Consider the following 19,840-nt stretch of genomic DNA (forward strand, 5'->3'; position numbering starts at 1 on the left):
AGGAGTAGAATGAATAAAAAAACTAACCATTTCATTTGCGTAAAAAAATATTTATTCAATAAATTACAATATTTCTTAAAAAATTGTGTTTGAGCTTTTTAATCATGTTAAAATTACATTGCTCCAAAAAAGTATATTGTAATGCAAGATATTTAATTAAAAACCGATATCGGGTTCTGTTCAGAGGAGTTCAGTGAAATAAAAGAACTTTCAAACTCGCAAGAAAATTCCCATTATTTATAAAATTATTGTGAGGATAAAATGAGTGTCAAAAATATCTGAAGGAGTTGTAAACAGAAGTTTCGTTAAGAAAGGAGTACATTAGAAAAAAAGAAATTCCTAAAAACTACATTTATAAATGTGAATCATTATTTTGCGATTATGATCGAGGGATGACATGAGGTATTCATGTCAGATATCTAAATTTATTATTAAAGAAACTTCAAAAATGTTTACTTTGCAGACACTTCACGCAACTAACACCAGTTATGCCAACAAAAAATTAAAGTATCATGAATTTTTCCATTAAAAAAAACATTAATTTTTTAAATTAAACTTCATTTTATCCTCATCTAATTTCTTGCAAATTCCAGAGTACTTTTACTTTATTTTTTCGGGGGGAGGGAGGGGCGAGCTAATAGTTAATTTGATATTACAGGCAGATATAAAGAATACACAAATACACATTACAAATAATACCTAATGACAAGATTTGAACAAAATATTCCAATTTTTTTCCCTTTTTAAGATTAGATTCATATCTTCAAAATAGTAAATATTCTTAGTTTCCATCCTTTATTATTTAGGAGAATAAAGATGAAAAAAAGTTCATTATTACGGATTGAATGAAATTCAGCTTTTTCGATCCAAAGTCCACCCAATCAGTTTTAAATTGCCAAGAAAGCACATCCAAATGTCTTCTTTGTTAGATATTCAATTTAAAAAAAAATACATTACGTATTTTTCGAAAGCTCTGATCAAACGTTGGCAGTGCAGTGTGCTTGAAACCATCTTAAACTTATATACAATAAGGCAATAATTATGAAAGTTAAGCTGTTAAAACGTTTCGTTAAAAATAAGATAGCCACCGACATATCTGTTTCAATAGTCGTATTTATTTAAAACATGTTTTTTGAAAGCGAAACGCACGTCGTAATTATTCATCTTTTAATCTTTCTGACTTAGCACCGCTGAAGAATCTTCGTGGAAGAACTTTATTTTTTTTAAAGGCTATTTTAAATGTGAGTTTGACTTCTTCTCCTTGTTTCTGATTCTTCTCGATAACTTGCTAGGCTATTTCGAGAACCATAGTTCTCCATTCGGACGTTTCCTCTACCAGATTCGATATCTGATTCATCACTCATTGCCATGTTGATATTTCCATTGCCATTAGGTCGACCTGGAAAAAAAAATAGACGCATAAATGAAAGTCATTTCATAGAATTCATGAATTAAATATTCTTGACCTTTATGTGAATAAACTTTCATGGTACGATAACTGAATTTCATAGCCAAAATGTAAGGAAAATTAGTATTCACTTGTGTAGTGAAAGCTTATAAGCCAGTTAACAACTACACAACCCGTGCAATTGCTTTGTATTGCGGTCATGTTACTCGGCTGTGAACAACAAGATCCCAGGTTCTATCCTCGCTCATCGCAAATTAGCCACATTGGTGATCTCGGACGATCTTCAACCTTCGTACAGCTGTTGTGACGCCATCTACCCACAGCAAACCAAAGTCGTCAGACTCACTTGACGCAGCAACACAAAAAGGCCGTAGCAACCCAAAGTCGTTAGACTCACTTGACGCAGTAACAGCATCAGCAACCACTCACCCATGTGCCCACACACGCTCGCCATAACGCTTGGCGCTACTCAAATGGGTACAGGTGCATTACAATCAACAGCTAAAACATCACCACTCAACAGCCTATCGTTCGTCTCACCTCCGACTTACTTGAGTGACAGTCTGTGGCGAAACCTTATAAACCAGTCAACAGCTACGTTACCCGAGCAATTGCTTTTGTATTGTGGTCATGTTACTCGGCTGCGAACCACAAGGTCCCAGGTTCTATCCTCGCGCATCACAATCCGCAATACTTGGAACAATAACGAGTGTTTTAAACTTGTATGCCATCATGATCTCTTTAACTAATGATGGCAGCATGCAGCCCAAAGAATCTGAATATAATGTTAATGTAATTCTTTGCCATCCTGCAAAGCAACGATTCATTTGGACCATATTCATTTTTCGATTATATATGAATTGATAAAATAAAGCAAATAGTTATTGTTACAGTAAAATTATTTCCGACTATTTGAAAATTATATCAGCGAGATTGAAGATTCTATCATTTTGAAAAGCTGGCGAATGATGAAAACGACAGCCTTTTCAAGATATCGATGTCCGATAGGTGTCGACAGGAGGTGGTAGCATTACTGGAAGCAATGTTTCAACAAATTTATATAATTATTTGCAAATCATGCCGATATATTTAATGTGAAATTGTTGCAGACCGTATTAGTAATAAATGGCGGGAATTTCAAATATATGAATAAAAAAAATGATATATTAAAAAAAATTAAATCGTTAATACCGATAATCGATATTCTGCGTTACAAAATTATTTAAAAATGTTAAATTCAAACTAGTTCTTCCTATATGGGCCCTGATAAGCGTAGGAATCATGTCATTTATTACTAATGCTATCTGTAATAACTTCCCATTAATTATATCAGCAAGATTTACCAATGATTATGCAAACTTTTACCGAACATTACCTCCAGTAATATTATCACTTCCTGTCAATAACCGGACTCCTATCTATTGAAAGGCTATCTTTTTCCTCATTTGTCAGCCGTTCAAAATGTCAACTGCAAATTCGTCAGCTGTTCAAAAGATGGAATCTTTAGTCTAGCTGATAAAATTTTTAAGTAATTGGAAATTATTTTACTGTAACAATAGCTATTTGCTTTATTTTATCAATCTGTATCAAATTGAAAAATGAATGTGGTCCAAATGAATCTTTGCTTCGTGGAAAGATGAACTTCTTCAAAATAAATCCTTAGAATATTTTTAATAATTTTCCAATTAAAATATTTTACATCTTTAATTGACACGATTTCTTTTTCTTACTGTTTATAAAAAAAGTTCAGTGCTATATTCATCTATTAAAAATCAATGAATTCGATTAAAATCTTTAACTATAGAATAGTTAATTTAATATTAAATACAAAGATAAGTTAACAATTTAGGAATTAATCAAATTCAATCAACATTCTCCCTATAAAAAAACAGAATAGTATTACTTTAATTATATTGCTTAATGATGCAGAAAACGTTATATAATGTTTCTTTTGAATCTGAAAATCCAATTAAACCTTTTTTTAAATGAGATTTTTTTATAAGGTTTGAAATTACTGTTTTCAATTCGTTCAATTTCATCCAATGAAACGAATTAACTAGATTTAAAGAAAACACATATTTTAATGCAGATTTTAGATTGCCAGAAACCATTGTCTGAAATTTTAGAAAAAGCCAGACATTCAGATTACGAAAGATAACAAGATTTCCAAAATAAGAAAACAGTTGTTTCAGTTTAACCTTTTTTTTCCCTTGAATTCTATTGAAAACGTTTTCGATTTATAATTAATATTATTTTAAAGTAAACAAAAGCTTTTCTGTTGACGTATCAAAAATAATCAAAATAAATAGAAATCAAGTTTTTAAAAGATTAGTTTTTATCAAAATTTAAATGAGAATTATTAAAATTTTTCTTCAATATGGTATGTGCAGTATAAACATATAGTACTCATATAAAATTTATAGCATTATATTATATATTTTGACGTCCATGCTTCATAGAAAAATAATATTTAAATAGAAAATATATAATTATAGAAAATAATAATAATCATATCCTTTTAAATACAACTTAAGAATATTGATCTAGGGTTTTTTTTTTTTTTTTTTACACTTATAGATGTCATGCTATTGTTTAAAGCCTTAAACACAGCAATTTTGTGGCTTCAAATCGATATAATTACTACATTTACCAGAAAATATCTCATCAATTCTTCTGCCTTCTGTAGTTCTCGGCCTGTTGCCATTTCTGACCACAAAATCATTCTTTGCTCCGAGGGTTTCCATTTTTGGTCCATTGCTAAGAATGTGATTCCGTCGTACCTCTAAGGCTCTAAGTGTATCTCTGTTGCGTCCAAGTCGATGTAGTCCATTTAGAACTGGTGTAGCTGAAATGGAATAAAAGTTGATTTCAATCTAAATATCTTCCCAGACTAAGTTTTTGCTCAATAATTTCCATTACCAACAAGATTTCACTAATATTAAACTCAGTAACTGAATACATGTATGACTCTAGTTCTGTGTGAAATAAAAAAAAGGAAAGACGCATAAGGTCGCAGGAGGAGAAAAAAAGAACCCTAACATCGATCCTCATTCTGAAGTTATTCAAAATAGAATCAATTTCTGTAAAATGTTCCAATGAAAAAGGAAAAACTTTCTCTGAAGGATTTCATGCCAAGAAATTTCACTTACGCATTCAAATATAAAAACTAACATCAACATTTCTAAAAAGCGTAAATACAATTTTTCATCCAACAAAAGTGGTAAATTTCATTTTCATCTCCAAAATTCTAAATTAATTCAAAAGTTACCCATGGAAACAAATTTAATTATTCTAGGCTTATACGCTTCGAAAATTTCGAAATTTGAACTATCACATTCTTTTTTAATGTAAAATTTATTTCATGTGTTGAGAAATGATATATTTCTTAAGTGGATAAGTTGGTAAAATAATATATAATATTTGAAATACATAAAATAATCTATACATTTTCCAAACTTAAATTTAATTTTAAAATAATCTTTAATTATAATGTTTATAAAAATTGATCAAAACTTTTTACTTGCAATATAGATAAATTTTTCTGAAATAAACAGATGAGTAAATTTTATTAGACGATGCAGAATTCTTATTCATTAAGAGTTTTTTTTCCAGTTACATTGAATGTTTTGTATTCTTTCTAAAAGAATGCAGGTGTCGTCCTAGACATCTAATAGCGGTTAAAAATTATGAGGCCCGTCCCAAAAATAGCTTTAGAGTTGCTTTAAAACGGGACGTTAATATAACAAAACTAAACTAATCTAAAAGGATGCTCACAAATTTCAAGGTGAAATTTTTTTTCATTTGGTACTGAATGTGTGTTTGAATAGTTTTGTCAGAAAAATATAGCTCAGAATTTTGATTATAGTCTGTGTATTTTCTACAGGCGATTCAAGGTCACATTTTCTACCGCGTTACTGGCACCAGACAACCAATAACGAGGTGGAAAATGTGACCTTGAACCGCCTATAGAAAATACACAGACTATAGGGAAACTGCAACATTATATATCTTCATAAAATAATTTCCGCCAGCTGTTTTAATGATTTTACATATTAATAATTCAGACAAAGATAAAAAAAAATTAATCACTTTATATTTTAAGTTATTATAAAGAAAAGAGAAGGAGAAACATGGATATGCAGCACTTAATTTCCGTGTATATTTAAAAGATTTGCATGCTCAGATTTCTAAATATCCTGTCATTATATAAATTACCCATTAGTGACATATAAGTTAGTTATACCAACACAGTTTGACCATCCAAGTATTTATTTTTAAAAAGCCTTTATTCATGTGTTTGGACATTATAAAGCCGGCGCTATCTGATGCTATGGACATTTTCCAATGTTGGATGTTGACAGTTTGTAGCACGAAGTAAGTGGACTTCGAATTACGTGTTTTTAAGGTCTAGATTTGGACATTCGCGTAGGAAGATGTTCTGATGATTGTTGACGTTTTACACTCGAGTCAAATGAATCTCGAACAATCAGTGCAAACTATTCGTTTGCATAAACGAATGGCTGCATGATTCAAGTTATTTCACAGTTGTTAATCAAGTAAATATTTATTCTTTATGGCTCATTTATTTTAAATTAACAGATTTGAACAAGACAATAACACCACTGCGGCAACAACAACTGCGACTTCTATCATCATCAAGTGGTGCATTCAAACCTTCAAAGGTTGAATCAAATTTAATTGGAATTACTGACCAAACATTCACTACATTGTATAGCAGAAACTTTGCAAACTTGCGAATCATTTGTCTCAATTGACGAATCGTATGTTTGAGTCTAAACTCGAAACATCCCGTAGCGCCGGCTTAAAACAAATACTAAATATTCAAACATGATCAAAATCAACTTACGAGCTACTTTTAGTTCCGATTCCTGCGCATTTATGTTCATGAATCGTTTTCTGAAGGCGACGTCTAGCGTACCAATTCGGCTTCTCTGGTTTTTACGTTTTTCTAGATTTTGTATGGTCTTTCTTCGAGCCAGTCTATCTCCATAAGTTGAATCTTCGCTCTTTGTTTCATCGTCATCGATACCCCTCAGCCGTTGCAGTTGTTTGGCTATCTGGACAGCATTACGATCGATGAAAGCATCATCACTAATATCTTCAACCTATAAAGAAGATAAAAGTCAATAAAAAGCATTTAATTCCCCATTGCTTAAAAGTATGAGATATTGATACTTCGTAATATTTGAAATTTATTTCATCTGATACTTGATTCTGTTGAATTAATTTTAATAATTTATAGGTTGACATACTAATTTAGAATCGAGTTCAAATGATTAGAGCATCTGAGTTCGGCTACAGTTTTTTTTAAAAAAATTTCATGAAATTTTGGGAAACTTCACGTTTTAAAAGCTATCATGCATATGTCTTAACTTTAGTTGAGTGACACTCCAATATGGAATGCTCAGATTTTAAAACCGAAACACATTAATCAGCCCAAAGCGTCCTGTAGCAGTGAAAAATGTTTTAATTTTTAACAATAGTGCTTCACATAATCTGATTTGATTTGAATTTTGAGTCCACTGAATCAATCCTTTCTTTGGACGATATTCCATGGGTTAACAGAACTTACAGAAAGCAATCCCTTTTTTTTGGAAGATATTCCATAGGTTAATAGAAATATCTTATAAGCTTATCTTACTTGAATTGAATTTCTGGCTTTTTTTAAATTTAAGAAAAACTATTTTAGAGTAAACATTTATTTCTTTGGGAAAATAGTTTTGAGAAGACTTTTAGAGAACTTCCGAATTATATGATTCTTTATTTTAAATATAAAAAAAATTGAGTATAATTACTATATATAAATTATATTAAGGGATATACATTTAAAAATTAGTTTATTTTGCAGGGTTTTGTAAACTTTGAAACTGAAACTCTCGAATATGATAAAGATATCATAATTCACTATACATATTTCAAAGAAATTTTGCTATACATTAATTGATTTTAATTTTAATGCCTTTAAATCTATGGGGTTTTAAAACTAACTACAGGAAATCACGAAATTCCAGAATAAGATATTGCGAAATTCTGAAATATATTGATAAGATTGTTAATTTCGCACATAAATTCATGAAAAAGAAAAGTTTTCAACTATTTATTCACTTATTGAAATTACGAGACATGGAATTTTGACTTCAGGAAATTATACAAATAATATGAACATTAAAGAGTAAAAAAAAGTAAAACAGCAAGCAATATTTAAAATTTAAATTAAGATTCATTATTTTGTCAAACACTAGAGACGCTTCAGCAATTTATTTTCTTTTATCGACTTCCTTTAGGAATTTCTTTGGCAACATATGGTTTTGAAAACTGTTTTCATAATTGAAATTAAATTATGCATGACTCTAATCCTTTTTGTCTCGTGTTAAAATTGAGTCTCTTCAAAGTTACATAAGGTAAAATCAAAAATTTTCAATTAGCAAATATATGCAGCATAAACTCATGGGACTCACCTTTTGATTAAAGCAACTAAGCTCTATAGACGCCATGATATGGGACAACGTACCAAATCGATGGAACAACATAGCAGTGAACTGGATGATCAAAATAAGAGCGAAGAAGACAGCAAATACCAAACCGATTGGTTCCAGCTGTAGAAATTCTTTGTCAATTCTTACTTCACTTGTTTCTGGGTTATAAGTGATATTGGTCTTCACCCCCAATGGCCAGTCCCAATGCAAGAGATCCTTATTCAGTTGCATAAGGAACACGATAAGAATGAAGAGAGCGTTGAACATAAAGAACCCGAATACCACTTTGTTCCTGAGTTCTTTCAATTCCGATGCCACACGAGCTTTCTGTTCTTTGTTTTCATCCAGAGGGAAAAGATATTTCTCAATGAGATCCTTCCAGAATTGCATTTCTGCTGGTGCCAAGTATTCCACTTCGCCTCGTCTGAGATCTTTATCTTCGATCCAGTAAGGGTTGATGAGATCGTCTCTTTCTTGTTTAGGTTCTGAAAAAAGATAGTAATTTTATAAGTGGAAACCACACGAAAGAAATTAAAATTTCAATATTTTAATAGCATATAAGCTGTTATTGATCAGGGCATAGTCATAAAAATTCATAATTCAAAAATTTTCAAGCAAATTTTTTTATATTTTTTATATTTGTTCGCCAATATACCGTTCAGCGACGTTCTATAATGTGTTGAACAGGTATGAATGTATGAATGTTCCATGTATTCGAAAAGATTATGTATATAGGTCGGGATCGCCTGGTTGGTACAGCGTTGGATTTGCGTCCCTTAGGTTGCGAGTTCGAACCCCGCCGGCCGAAGATTTCCCCGCGTGCTTGGTGGCTGACGCGCGCATAAATCTGTCGTGGTCACAAAGTCCTCTATGTCGAGAGTAATACCACTGGGGGTACTGGATCAGGGGTGATCGTTCTCTGATTCAGGTCTAAATTACGATCTGTGGATGAGTGAATGAAATGCGGGAATGAAGTCCGTCCCGTAAGAGGAGTTGTGAGGTGTGTGTAGCTAAGTTGTACTCTTGGCCTTTGGTGGCTCTACGATAAAAACAAGAAGCGCTCCCCCTTAGGCTTAAATCGGCTGTCTTCGTACAGTGGGCTTGTCCGTGGCAAGTGCCATAAGTAACAACAACAGGATTATGTATGAACAAACAGTATAAGACAAATTTAATTTTGCATAAAATATTTTTTCCTAATATACTATGAATTTATAAAATGTAGATTGAATCGATTTTCTCGATTATATTAATCAATCGTTCAGGAGTTTATATTTGTATCTAAAAAAAATGGTCTAATAGCATCAGTGAAATGTTGTGGGCGCTGAAGCATATAATTCAGTTAATTTTGCAATCTATAGAACATTTATACAAAAACTTTATTATGATAAATTTTTATGCTACTCAAACTTAATTACTTTTTTATTGTTAGGAAAATTAAAGTTTAGTATATTTTGGATTTTTCTAATTGATTATAAATAATCTAATTCTACAAAATACGTTTCCTTATCTCTTACATTTGATTTTTTCCCATTAAAAATACAGTATTTCAATTTCCATTAAACCTTTTTAATATTTTATATTAAATTTAATTTGCATATTTTATTAGTGCATATTTTATTTTTATGTTTTAATGAAGCTTATAAAATACTTTTTATATGTAAGGTAGCATTATAGAGAGGTTTCAAGTGGTTATAAAAGGTATAGATGGCTAAAGTGCTATCTTTTGAGTTGCTGCCAAACGATTTTTTTTTTTATGTTTTAAAGATATAATAGGATGGAGAACTTTAAAAAATGAATATTATTTACATCTTTGGCACACTTCTACAGCATTATGACAACGTTCATTTTATGCTTGAACATACCCAATCTTTCACTGTGATCTGCATCTGAATCGGAATTGAATTCCTCATCGTTATCGTTTTCATTGACAGCATCGAGCCCAGCTTCCGATTTCACGGATCCTCTGCCACCAATGGATGTCTTTCTATGCCGAGGAGGTACAACACGAGCCAATTCCAATGATCTTTCGAGCCCGGAAATTTTCTTGTTCACCTGCTCCAGCTGCTCACTGATCTGCAAGAGGTGCACTTTGTCTTCATTCGATTTGGGGTACGTGAAGAATTTGCAGGTGAAGAGATTTGCTAAGCTTAGAGTGATGCTGCCTTCTTCATTGTCTCCGCCACCGAGTCCTAAAAAAGAGAATCATCGTTAAAAGTGAGGATGTACATTATTGAAATAGAGGATGCACATTACTAAAATGGAAGATTAACGTTATTGAATTGGAGGATACACGTTTTTAATTGGAGGATGCACATTTTTGAATCGAAGGATGCACATTTTTGAATTGGAGGATGCGCATTATTGAAAGAACATGGTAAGACAACGAGGGTAACACCTCTATTGCACCACAAAATAATGTTTTTTTTTTTTCAAATTTATTTCTAAGACATCCTTAAGGAGATAATTTTATATAATTTTCATTCCAATTCACATTATAGATTGTATAATGCATATTCACAGTTAATTATGACCATAGAGCTTTAAATAACAATCTTATGTTATGGTGAAATCGATGGAAAATCATTCCCGATTTTTCTTTTGTCACTTACCTAAGAATGATAACAAATCAGGATTCTTCTTCTTTTTTAAGAGTTCCTCTTGTTCTTTCCTTTCTTCTTCCAATTCTTTCTTCGTTTTCTTCGCCTGTACTTCTCTTGTTCCCCAAGTGACAACGTTCAAGTTTATTAAGGAATAGATGATAAGCAACAAGTACATAGACGGGATGCTTAAAAAGTATAATAAGCCAGGTACCACACACCAGAATTCCTAAAAATGGAAATAATACATCAGATTATAATGAGCTGTTATATACAATAGAAAACATGTAAAACAAAACGTATAAAAATCAATACACAAGTATGAGCTGAAAATTCCAATTCTATTTTAAATAATAATGAAAGTATCTACACTTAAAACAACATCATTATAAATTAGGAAAACATATGTAAATTATAATTAATTAATATTTCCAGATCCCATAAAATAGAAATGATTACAGATACAAGAAGTGAGCAATAATTCATTCAATTTCCTTTCTCTTTTGCATATATCAGAAAAATTAAGAGTGAAAAATATGAGCTAAGATAGATATGAGAAAAGATAACTGCCTACTCTAGAGGCTCAGATTCTGCGTGAAGCTTAGATTTTAGAGATTCAGCCTCTCATGCAGCCAAACTGTTTGGAAAAGAAAATGTGAGCAAATCTCAAAATGAAGCAGTCACACACATAGATAAATAATGACTAAAATATTAAAAAACAATCCATATTAAATAACTAAATCAATATATGTATATACAGGACAAATAAGAAAGGTGTCTTATAAATTAAAAAAAATGCTCTAATTATATTACAATTATATTTAGTTACAAATGTTTTTAATGTGACCAGATGACAAATACTCTGAATTTTGAAATCATTGCTAATTTATGATTTATTTATTATTTAAAACAGAATATTAAGTTACGAAATTTGGCAACTTTTATATTGTAGAAAATCCTTTTTAGGCATACCAATGCTTTTATTTAGACAACAGCAATAATAATATATCATTTACCAGATCGTTCTGTGAAATGTTTTATTAAACAGACATTATTTATATAATTTGTATTTGATTCTTTTTAAATAATTTATACTTTGATTCTTATAGAAGAAAGTTATTTCATACGACATCATAATGACTTTAAGGCCCTTGCCATTAAACATTTGTATAAATGCATGTTGTCTTATGTAATGCTATGATGGCATGTCCTCTCTGTTTCTATAAAATATATAAAGAATTTCAAAATTAAATTTCCAGCAGCTCATTTAAACTACCATTTTGAGTTTTTAATATTTTCTAAAAGGATTTGAAACTGGTATATTCGTTATTTTACTCCCTTTCAACAAAAATGCCATTCAAACTATATGAAATGCAGAAAATTACGGCCGGTTTCCAATAATATGCACGGCATTAATTTGATTTATTTTTTTATAATTTAATACATAAAGTCTTTAGAAAAATTGAACGGACGAAAACATTGCCAAATGTTTACAAAATAAAACATAGAGGATAAGGTAACAAGTTACTGCAAAAGTAATTGTTTAAAGCACGAAATGTGATGCATAGTATGGTACTACAGTAATAAATTACCAATAAAATTAATTTTTGACTCCTGGAAAAAGAAAATATTGAGAATAAAAGCTCTGCAGAAATGAGTGCGTCAATGCAGCCATGAAAATAATGATAATAATAAATAATCATATATATACCTGCGGATGAAGCACGGCCGCTATGAAGAAACTGCCCGACAACGCTATAAGAAAAATAGCTGATGGCGATCCGATACCGTCTTCCGACAGCTGGATGGATGTACCTACCAGGACAGCCATCATGAAAAGCGCATAGGCAGCGCTCATCACTTGAGCCACTAAAATCTAGAAAAGGAATTAAATAAAATTTATAAACAACCGTAGGAAAGGGATGATGTTATTGGAAATGATGTATAGAGTAGGAAGAAAGTTGTATGAAATGTTCATTTATTTTGAATGAACACGAAATCAAAATTTCGAATCGTTTAACCCTATAATGAAGGTTTGAGCAATTTCATACGACCAAATACTTATCACAAAGTGATGAAAGAAAGGAAATCTTCAGATTAATATTTCGAATATTAAATATGTTAGAAAGGCTAATCTTAATATTTCTTTAGTACAGCGGTTTCTTATTAAACACCTGAAAATTAAGACATGGAAACAGAGTTTAAAGTAATATTCATTGAACCAAAACTATTATATAAATCTGATAGAAGTAAACGAGGTTAAATTAAAAAAAATAAGAAAAATAATGTTTTTGAATACATTAATAACTGTTCATTAAGACACAATAATTATGATTAACACCCTTTGACTTAGGAAAAATGAAGCAATGAACATATCCTTTGATACCAAAAAGTAATAGAGATTATTAATTCCTTGAAATTTCTTAAAAAGAATTTGCTATAATCTTTTTTTTGTTTTTTTAAAAATTCTGGATGATATATATTTTTAAAATGTCTGATACTTCCATAGCTTATGTTTTGCCTACGTAAATCTAATCATATAACATATTTCCCATTGTACTGAATAAGTTATGTACAAAATTATTTAAAATTTAATTTTTAAAAGAAAATATTTAAAATAACCTGTTAATGATAATTATTAAATCTTTCCCGAGAGAGCTCTCAATTTCTTTTCATCAGATTATCTTTACTCTGTTTTACTCTCTGTCTGATTACTAGATTGTCTTTACTGTATTACAAATACAGAACAATACAAATACTTAAAAGTAATTTTTTTCATTCATTTCAACAGATTCTTTTTAAATAAAAAATAGTAAAAATGAAACATTTGTTATTATGATAAGCAAAATGAATTTCTTAAAGTAAAGTTTTAAAAGGCTATACTCTTTCACAAAATTCCATCTCACCTGTATGTCATTCTTGAAAATGAAACACACGCACATGAAGATCAGGATTGGAATGATGTTGTAGTAGAAAGAATACCAATTGGAGATTTTGAAGGCGGCCACCATAGCACCCACCAACATAAGGAAAATTGTTCCAGGACCCAGGACAGTACCGACCATCAACATTCCCTGATAGATGATGTAAGGGAAGGAGATGTTGTCATTGATGGCAATGGTCGCCTTATAGTCTTGCAACAAGTCCATGATATTGGCCATAGTGGATGGAGCCCATCTTCTTCTTTGGGTATAGAACTCTCCGAATCCTTCAGGACAGTGGGTGTATGCGTCTGAGGCTGCGCTGTATTCGACTCGGTATCCTCTCTGAAGTAGCAAAGTACATAACCATCGATCTTCCCCTAGGAGAATGCAGAATAGAAAATAATTTAATGTTAAATAAGTGGTATTAAAATGATTGAATTTATCATTATCATAATGTAGAAATTTGAGTAATAATGACTCAAAATGTAGAAACTAGAAAGATTTTGGTTGTAAAACTAAGCAAAAAAGTATAAAAAAATTGAATTTATTAATGATGGCGTTTCATTTTACGGCATTTAAAAGAATTCGTTATTAGCTTCATATAAAATTTTAATCCTAGAATCCATGACTTTTTATTCTTTTAATCAAAACAATATATGTGTTTTAAATAGCTGCATATAATTTAGGAAAATTATATAATCAATGTTTAAATTGTTTTTTCGAGAAATGTAAAAAAAAAAAAAAAATTATAATGTGCCAAATGATTGCATTATGAATTAAACAATATCCCAGTGACATAAGCCACATTATAACAATTTTGCGATAAAAATGAAAGTCATTTTTTTACCAATATAATTGTTACAATGCAGAATTAAATATTTTGATAGTATTTTTAAGGATAGAACTATTCATACAGCAGCCATCTTGGCATATTTCCAAATGTGCAGTTTAAATCTAATTTTAATATCTTATAGTTATATATCGGTCTTTTCTACAAATGTTTATCAAAAAGCATTTAAAAACGGATTTCCAAACACTCATTGTTACCCTTTGAAACAGTCACGTGAAGTTTATGAATAGAAATAAAGACGCGCTGCATAATAGCTACACTATATACTGTAGAGTGATACAATTTTTAAAAGTTTAAATAAACTTGGCTTATATGCTGTATCTGAAGAAATCATTAGTATGTGACACAGACTATAGTCGGATGAAAATCAGCATTCAATTATTTAGAATCCATATAACTAATTTAAAGAAATCAGCTAAGTTAAAATCATCAAGTTTCGGTACAAAATATGTTTTATAGGACGCTATACGACTGCGGACAATGAATATTACCCAAAAACTTTTTCTAAGGTTTAGATAGGGAAACGAAATCTGTTTTTGTTGTTTTCATATATTAATAATTGTTTTTCATTCGGCTGTTTGTACATATTCAAGATATAGTTGATATTTTAAAAATGATTACTTCATGGCATAAATTTTGTTACTTTGGTCAGTTGAGTTGAAATTTGCACAATACAGTTTCTATATATTATTTTCAATTGAAAGCATCTAATAATCTCTTTTATAAAATTTTCTTGTCTATTTTAAAATTCTAAACTAGCCTATAAGCTATTTATATATTTTATTTTGGAAAACATTAACTGAAATAGGATTCTAAAACTTTTTTTTATAGAATAATAGATTTAGGTATTCTTGTCCTTTGAATTTCGAAAATTAAATCCTTTTTTTAAACTAGATTAGAAAAAAAGAAAAAGAAATGAAAGAAAGAAGAAGAAGAAGAATTTACCTTGATCGTACTGCACATAATGCCTAGCTTCATCAGATGTCGTTGTGTATCTTTTCATAACATTATCGTCCATGAGTGATTTTGCCCTGAAAAGGGAGAAACAACCCGGGCTACAGAGTACACATCCGATCATGTGTTCAGTTGCCTTTTGCAGCCAATGGCCGATAGCGTATTCGAATTTCTGATACCATACCATGGGACCTAAAAAAACAATTTAAAAGTCATTAAATAATAATTATCAAATGATTTATCAAGCAGTCCTATTTATTGCATTTAATCAATAAAAGTGTATTTTATACATAGTATTAAATAAATGAGAATAAGCTTTATTATCCTACTAATCAGGATGCCAAGCATAGTAACTTTTATTGTTTCAACACGTTAAAGATACAGTTGACAGCTCGGCTGATGGCTCTGGAGTTGGCATGGCTTAATATCCTAGTGAACACCTTCAGGAACCTAATTGACTCTCATTCTGCACGTATCGCAGCTATCCGCTCTGAGAAAGGTGGTTATTCTTGATTTTGACAGGTGGTCACATTAATATGACTGGACGATGTATTCATTTCATTCGTTCATTCAGCTCATTATATTCATTTAACTGAATGAATATAATGAACTGTAACTGAATTGTAGAAATAATTACATCAGGATATAATATTATTTTAATTCGCATTATTTATTCAAAATTTGAGAAAAAAAAAACCTTTGGCTGCATTTTTTACTATCAGTTTTCGCAGTGATGAATATATATTTTACTTTCTCTTGAATTCTGCTATTCAAAAATATTAAAATTGTTACAATTGCCAACTCTTTAAAAATAATGCATTTGGACGATTAATCCTTACAAACAGAAAAAAAAATGGCAATAGGTCTGCAAAATGTGTCATAGATCTTATTTAATTATTGATCAACACAAACATCTTTATTTTTGAGGCAAAAAAAAAGTCATAGCTCTGAACTCATTTCTTATTTAAAACTACGTGAGTTGTTTGAGTTGAATTAACTTAAGTGCAATGACATTCATCAAGCTTGTTTATAATGCCAGCATGAAAAAAAGAACGAAACGGACAAATTTCGCAGGCGGTATGTTTGGAATAATTCCCATGGATTGTCGAGTGCGTTGGCCCCTCTGTGTGATTTCCTCACCTGAGCCCACGGGGTGTATCCTTCCGCAGGCTGCTCCCAGGTTCCTGTTCTTCTTCATCAAATCTACCAGCAGTTGAACTGCGTGGGGTCTGAAGTTGATGTCCCCGTCCAGAGCCAGTACGAATGTGTTCTCGGCCATGGTTGCCTTCCGGTTCACGTCCACAGGCAATTCCATGAGGCGATGGCCCAGGAGATAGTACATGTACATCACCTGCAAAATAAGCACTCAGCTGTTATCATCTGTTAAAGATTTTATTCCTAGTAATCAGTGGGTGAAAGCTACTTCAAATTTGGAAGTAATTATTTAGTCGCAATTAGATATGTGTTTCTTCTTCGCTATTGCATAGTGCATTCAAATGTGTGTTACGCAGAAATGAGCCAGTTCAAATAAGATTTATAATAAACTATTAATACAGCAACAATGATTCTGAAAAACTGAAGCATAGAAATTCTTTCTGTGATATTATGTGTATACAGCTATGCGATAAAATATGCATCTTGGATATGGTTTGCTATTCTAACTGCATCTATTTTGAACCTGATTAAACTGGATGCAAACAGTCAATATCGTTTGTAATTATTATGTAGACATGATATTCACAAACGATTCGAACCATATATTCCTTTTTTGAAGACAAGATTAAAAAAAAAAAAATTGATAATTGGAAAAACCAGAATTTAGAACCTGCTGTTATAAACAGGTTTCTATACATTATTTTCAGCTTTTAAATTTTGATTAACTCAGCAGAAGCATATACACTTCATTAATCACTAGGTCATTAAAAATAATCACTTGACTGTCATCCATTGAAAATGATTGGTACCGGAAATAAATGTATCTTATTTCAAATATTTTGAGTCTAAAAAATCAATAGCAGATTTTAGAATTTTGTGCTTTTTGGCGGTAAGGTTATAATGAGTAGATCAACTGAGTTTCAGATTTCTTAACATAATAATGATTGAGCTTAAAGGCATATTATTGATTTATTTTAGGTGACCTTTTATCTCAAAAGTTTTGTAAAAATGTTATTATTTATTATAACTCAAAATTACATAGTATTCACGTTTGCATATAATACATTCTTTAAACATTATTAACAAACATTACATTAACAATTACAATTATATTATTACATTAATTATACAAACTGTCGTTGATTTAAATACTTTAGAATCAAAATGAACTTAATTTTACAAATAAGAACTTGATGAATTATAATTGGCAAATTATTAATACTTTCTGAATATTCTTCAAATTTGTTTATTTGGCAATCAAGCTAATAGCATTTTTAATTTTGCCTGCGAGCTTTCTCCTGAGTCTAGTGACCTCAGACAGCTGCCTAGTTTACTTAATTGGACATTCGCCACTGTTGGTAATGTAAAACTCGATCCAATTACAGCTTCGAATCAGTTCAATTTATTGCCTTTTTCGATGCGTTTCGAATTGTCAATTTTCGAATTGTCATTGTTGTATAAACACTTTTTCTGCTTAAATAAAGACTGCAAAACAATGGAAATGTAAAAATCTAAATACATGAATCTTGAAAAGCAGAGACTGTCGGATCTTGATTCAAATTTAATCTACTAACTTTGAAAATGTCCTAATTTATGAATTCTATGCTCATTTATTTTGTTTTATAAATGAATTTGTTTACAAACTGCAAAAATGTTTGAAATCAGAAGGTTATAAGTAACAAATAAACTACATCAGTGTAAGTTATTGTGCAGAGCTCATTAAATGCGAATAAAATAAAATGCGTTTTGAAGGATTTGTATATTAAAGAATAGTTAATTTGGAAGTGACATGTGGGAATATTTTATTATGATGAACCTAGCATTTGCGTTTATTATTTGAGCATATTTCTTGAATTTATTTAGTATTATCTTAATAAAATACAAATTGTTTATTAAAGTTCACATGAATTAATTTACAAAGAAAAGTCCAATTAATTAAAATAATGAAAAACGAAGCATTGTTATTTGTATTAACATGATAAACCTTATAAGGTGATGTACCACAATTTTGGAAAAATAATTCTGCATCCTAAACATTTTCAAAATCTGTTAAATATTTCTGTAATCGAAGATCATTCATAATATTTCTTTTAAGCAAATTATGATATACATATAAACAAATATTAGTTTAATTTAATTGTTGCTTCTATTGTCGAATATATATCTATACCAAGCTTTATCAGTGTGTTCTATCTGTGAAGTGTGTGAAGGTACCCCCTTGTAAAAAGGGGTTGTGTAAGCGAGTGTATGAGTATCATCTTCATATGAGCTAGAAGTCAAATTTCTGCCCTCGGGTACTCAGTGGTCTTTACCCTCAGAAGCTACTGCTCCCCTCCCCTTTTCCCGTTGTAACGAGGACATGACATCATCATCATCAAGCTTTGTCAGTGAATTTTATTATAAACTTCCATAGGTTTCCCATTTCTTACTGAAATAACCGTTATTGGTTTATATTATTTATTATTAACTATGATTTCATTATTAGGTATTGCGTTATGTAGTCCCATACAGCCGGTGCTGCGAATCCGCAACCTAAATAATACCCTTCTGACTCACGGTTCAACTTCATGCGCCCATTTCGTCCACCTTTCCTCGAAACCGCAGCTGAGTAACGAAAAACATCTCATCAGTATTCTTAGAGTGTCTGAGTTTACCTGACTCCACCGTTTCCTATGCCTGATTTTCATTTTGTCCTTGAGATGGGCAATGAGCTTGTTTTTGCCAGGCATCGTCCAGATAAGCTTGCCTCCGTACGGTGTTGGGATCTTCTTCGGGGGCTTCAGTTTGATGTTACATTGATGAACGTTACTGCAATGAATATAAATGAATTCAATAAAACAATTGCCACAAAAGAAAATTGGTGAGATATTTAAAAAAAATAAACAAATTACGATTTTTTTTAAATTTAATTCTAGTAGTGCGAATACGTGTATCATTTATCTTCATACTCTATAATTCAGAATTCACACGACTTTGAAATTAGCATTAAATTTTTACTTGTGATTTTTGTGAGATGCCTTTACTTTTTGATATTCGTCAAAGACGACATTTTTTTTTTAGTATTATAACGATATAGTGGTAAACGAACTTATTGCTAATTATCATTATCGTTGGCTCATTAATTGCTCACTATACAAAGTGAGTTGCACTTTTACAATGCTCAAACTGAACAATTAATTTAATTTTGCTGAGAGTACCGAATATCAAAGTAAACACTCAAGAAATCTTTAAAATGAAACACAATCGTATGATATGAACATTGATAATCGTTGACACATCAAATCTTTGAGGTTCAATATATTAGTTATTAAAAAAAAATGTTTTAAAAAATCGAAATAATTTATCCTAAATTAATTAATTAGTCAGTTAATTAATTAACTGTTATTTATTCCCTGTTAAACCCTTTCAACTGAAATTAAAAGTTGAAATTCATAGAAAAACACATTACTCCTGTG

General features: G+C 30.7%; 1 protein-coding gene across 1 annotated transcript in view; it reads right to left on the reverse strand.

Moving 5' to 3' along the window:
- Positions 1-91: 91 nt before the first annotated feature.
- LOC129963915 (chitin synthase chs-2-like) overlaps positions 92-19,840 on the reverse strand; it is a 72,920-nt gene continuing 53,171 nt past the window's right edge. The window contains exons 10-20 of the mRNA XM_056078509.1: positions 19,040-19,193; positions 16,371-16,581; positions 15,222-15,422; positions 13,409-13,803; positions 12,214-12,378; positions 10,515-10,731; positions 9,768-10,094; positions 7,888-8,390; positions 6,276-6,534; positions 4,059-4,253; positions 92-1,399 (exon numbers count right to left, since the gene is read on the reverse strand). Coding sequence (XP_055934484.1) covers positions 1,236-1,399; positions 4,059-4,253; positions 6,276-6,534; positions 7,888-8,390; positions 9,768-10,094; positions 10,515-10,731; positions 12,214-12,378; positions 13,409-13,803; positions 15,222-15,422; positions 16,371-16,581; positions 19,040-19,193 — 2,791 coding nt within the window. The 3' untranslated portion in view covers positions 92-1,235. The remainder of the gene's footprint in view (positions 1,400-4,058; positions 4,254-6,275; positions 6,535-7,887; positions 8,391-9,767; positions 10,095-10,514; positions 10,732-12,213; positions 12,379-13,408; positions 13,804-15,221; positions 15,423-16,370; positions 16,582-19,039; positions 19,194-19,840) is intronic.

This window comes from Argiope bruennichi, chromosome 3 (genome assembly GCF_947563725.1).
Source record: "Argiope bruennichi chromosome 3, qqArgBrue1.1, whole genome shotgun sequence".
Taxonomy (NCBI): Eukaryota; Metazoa; Arthropoda; class Arachnida; order Araneae; family Araneidae; genus Argiope; species Argiope bruennichi.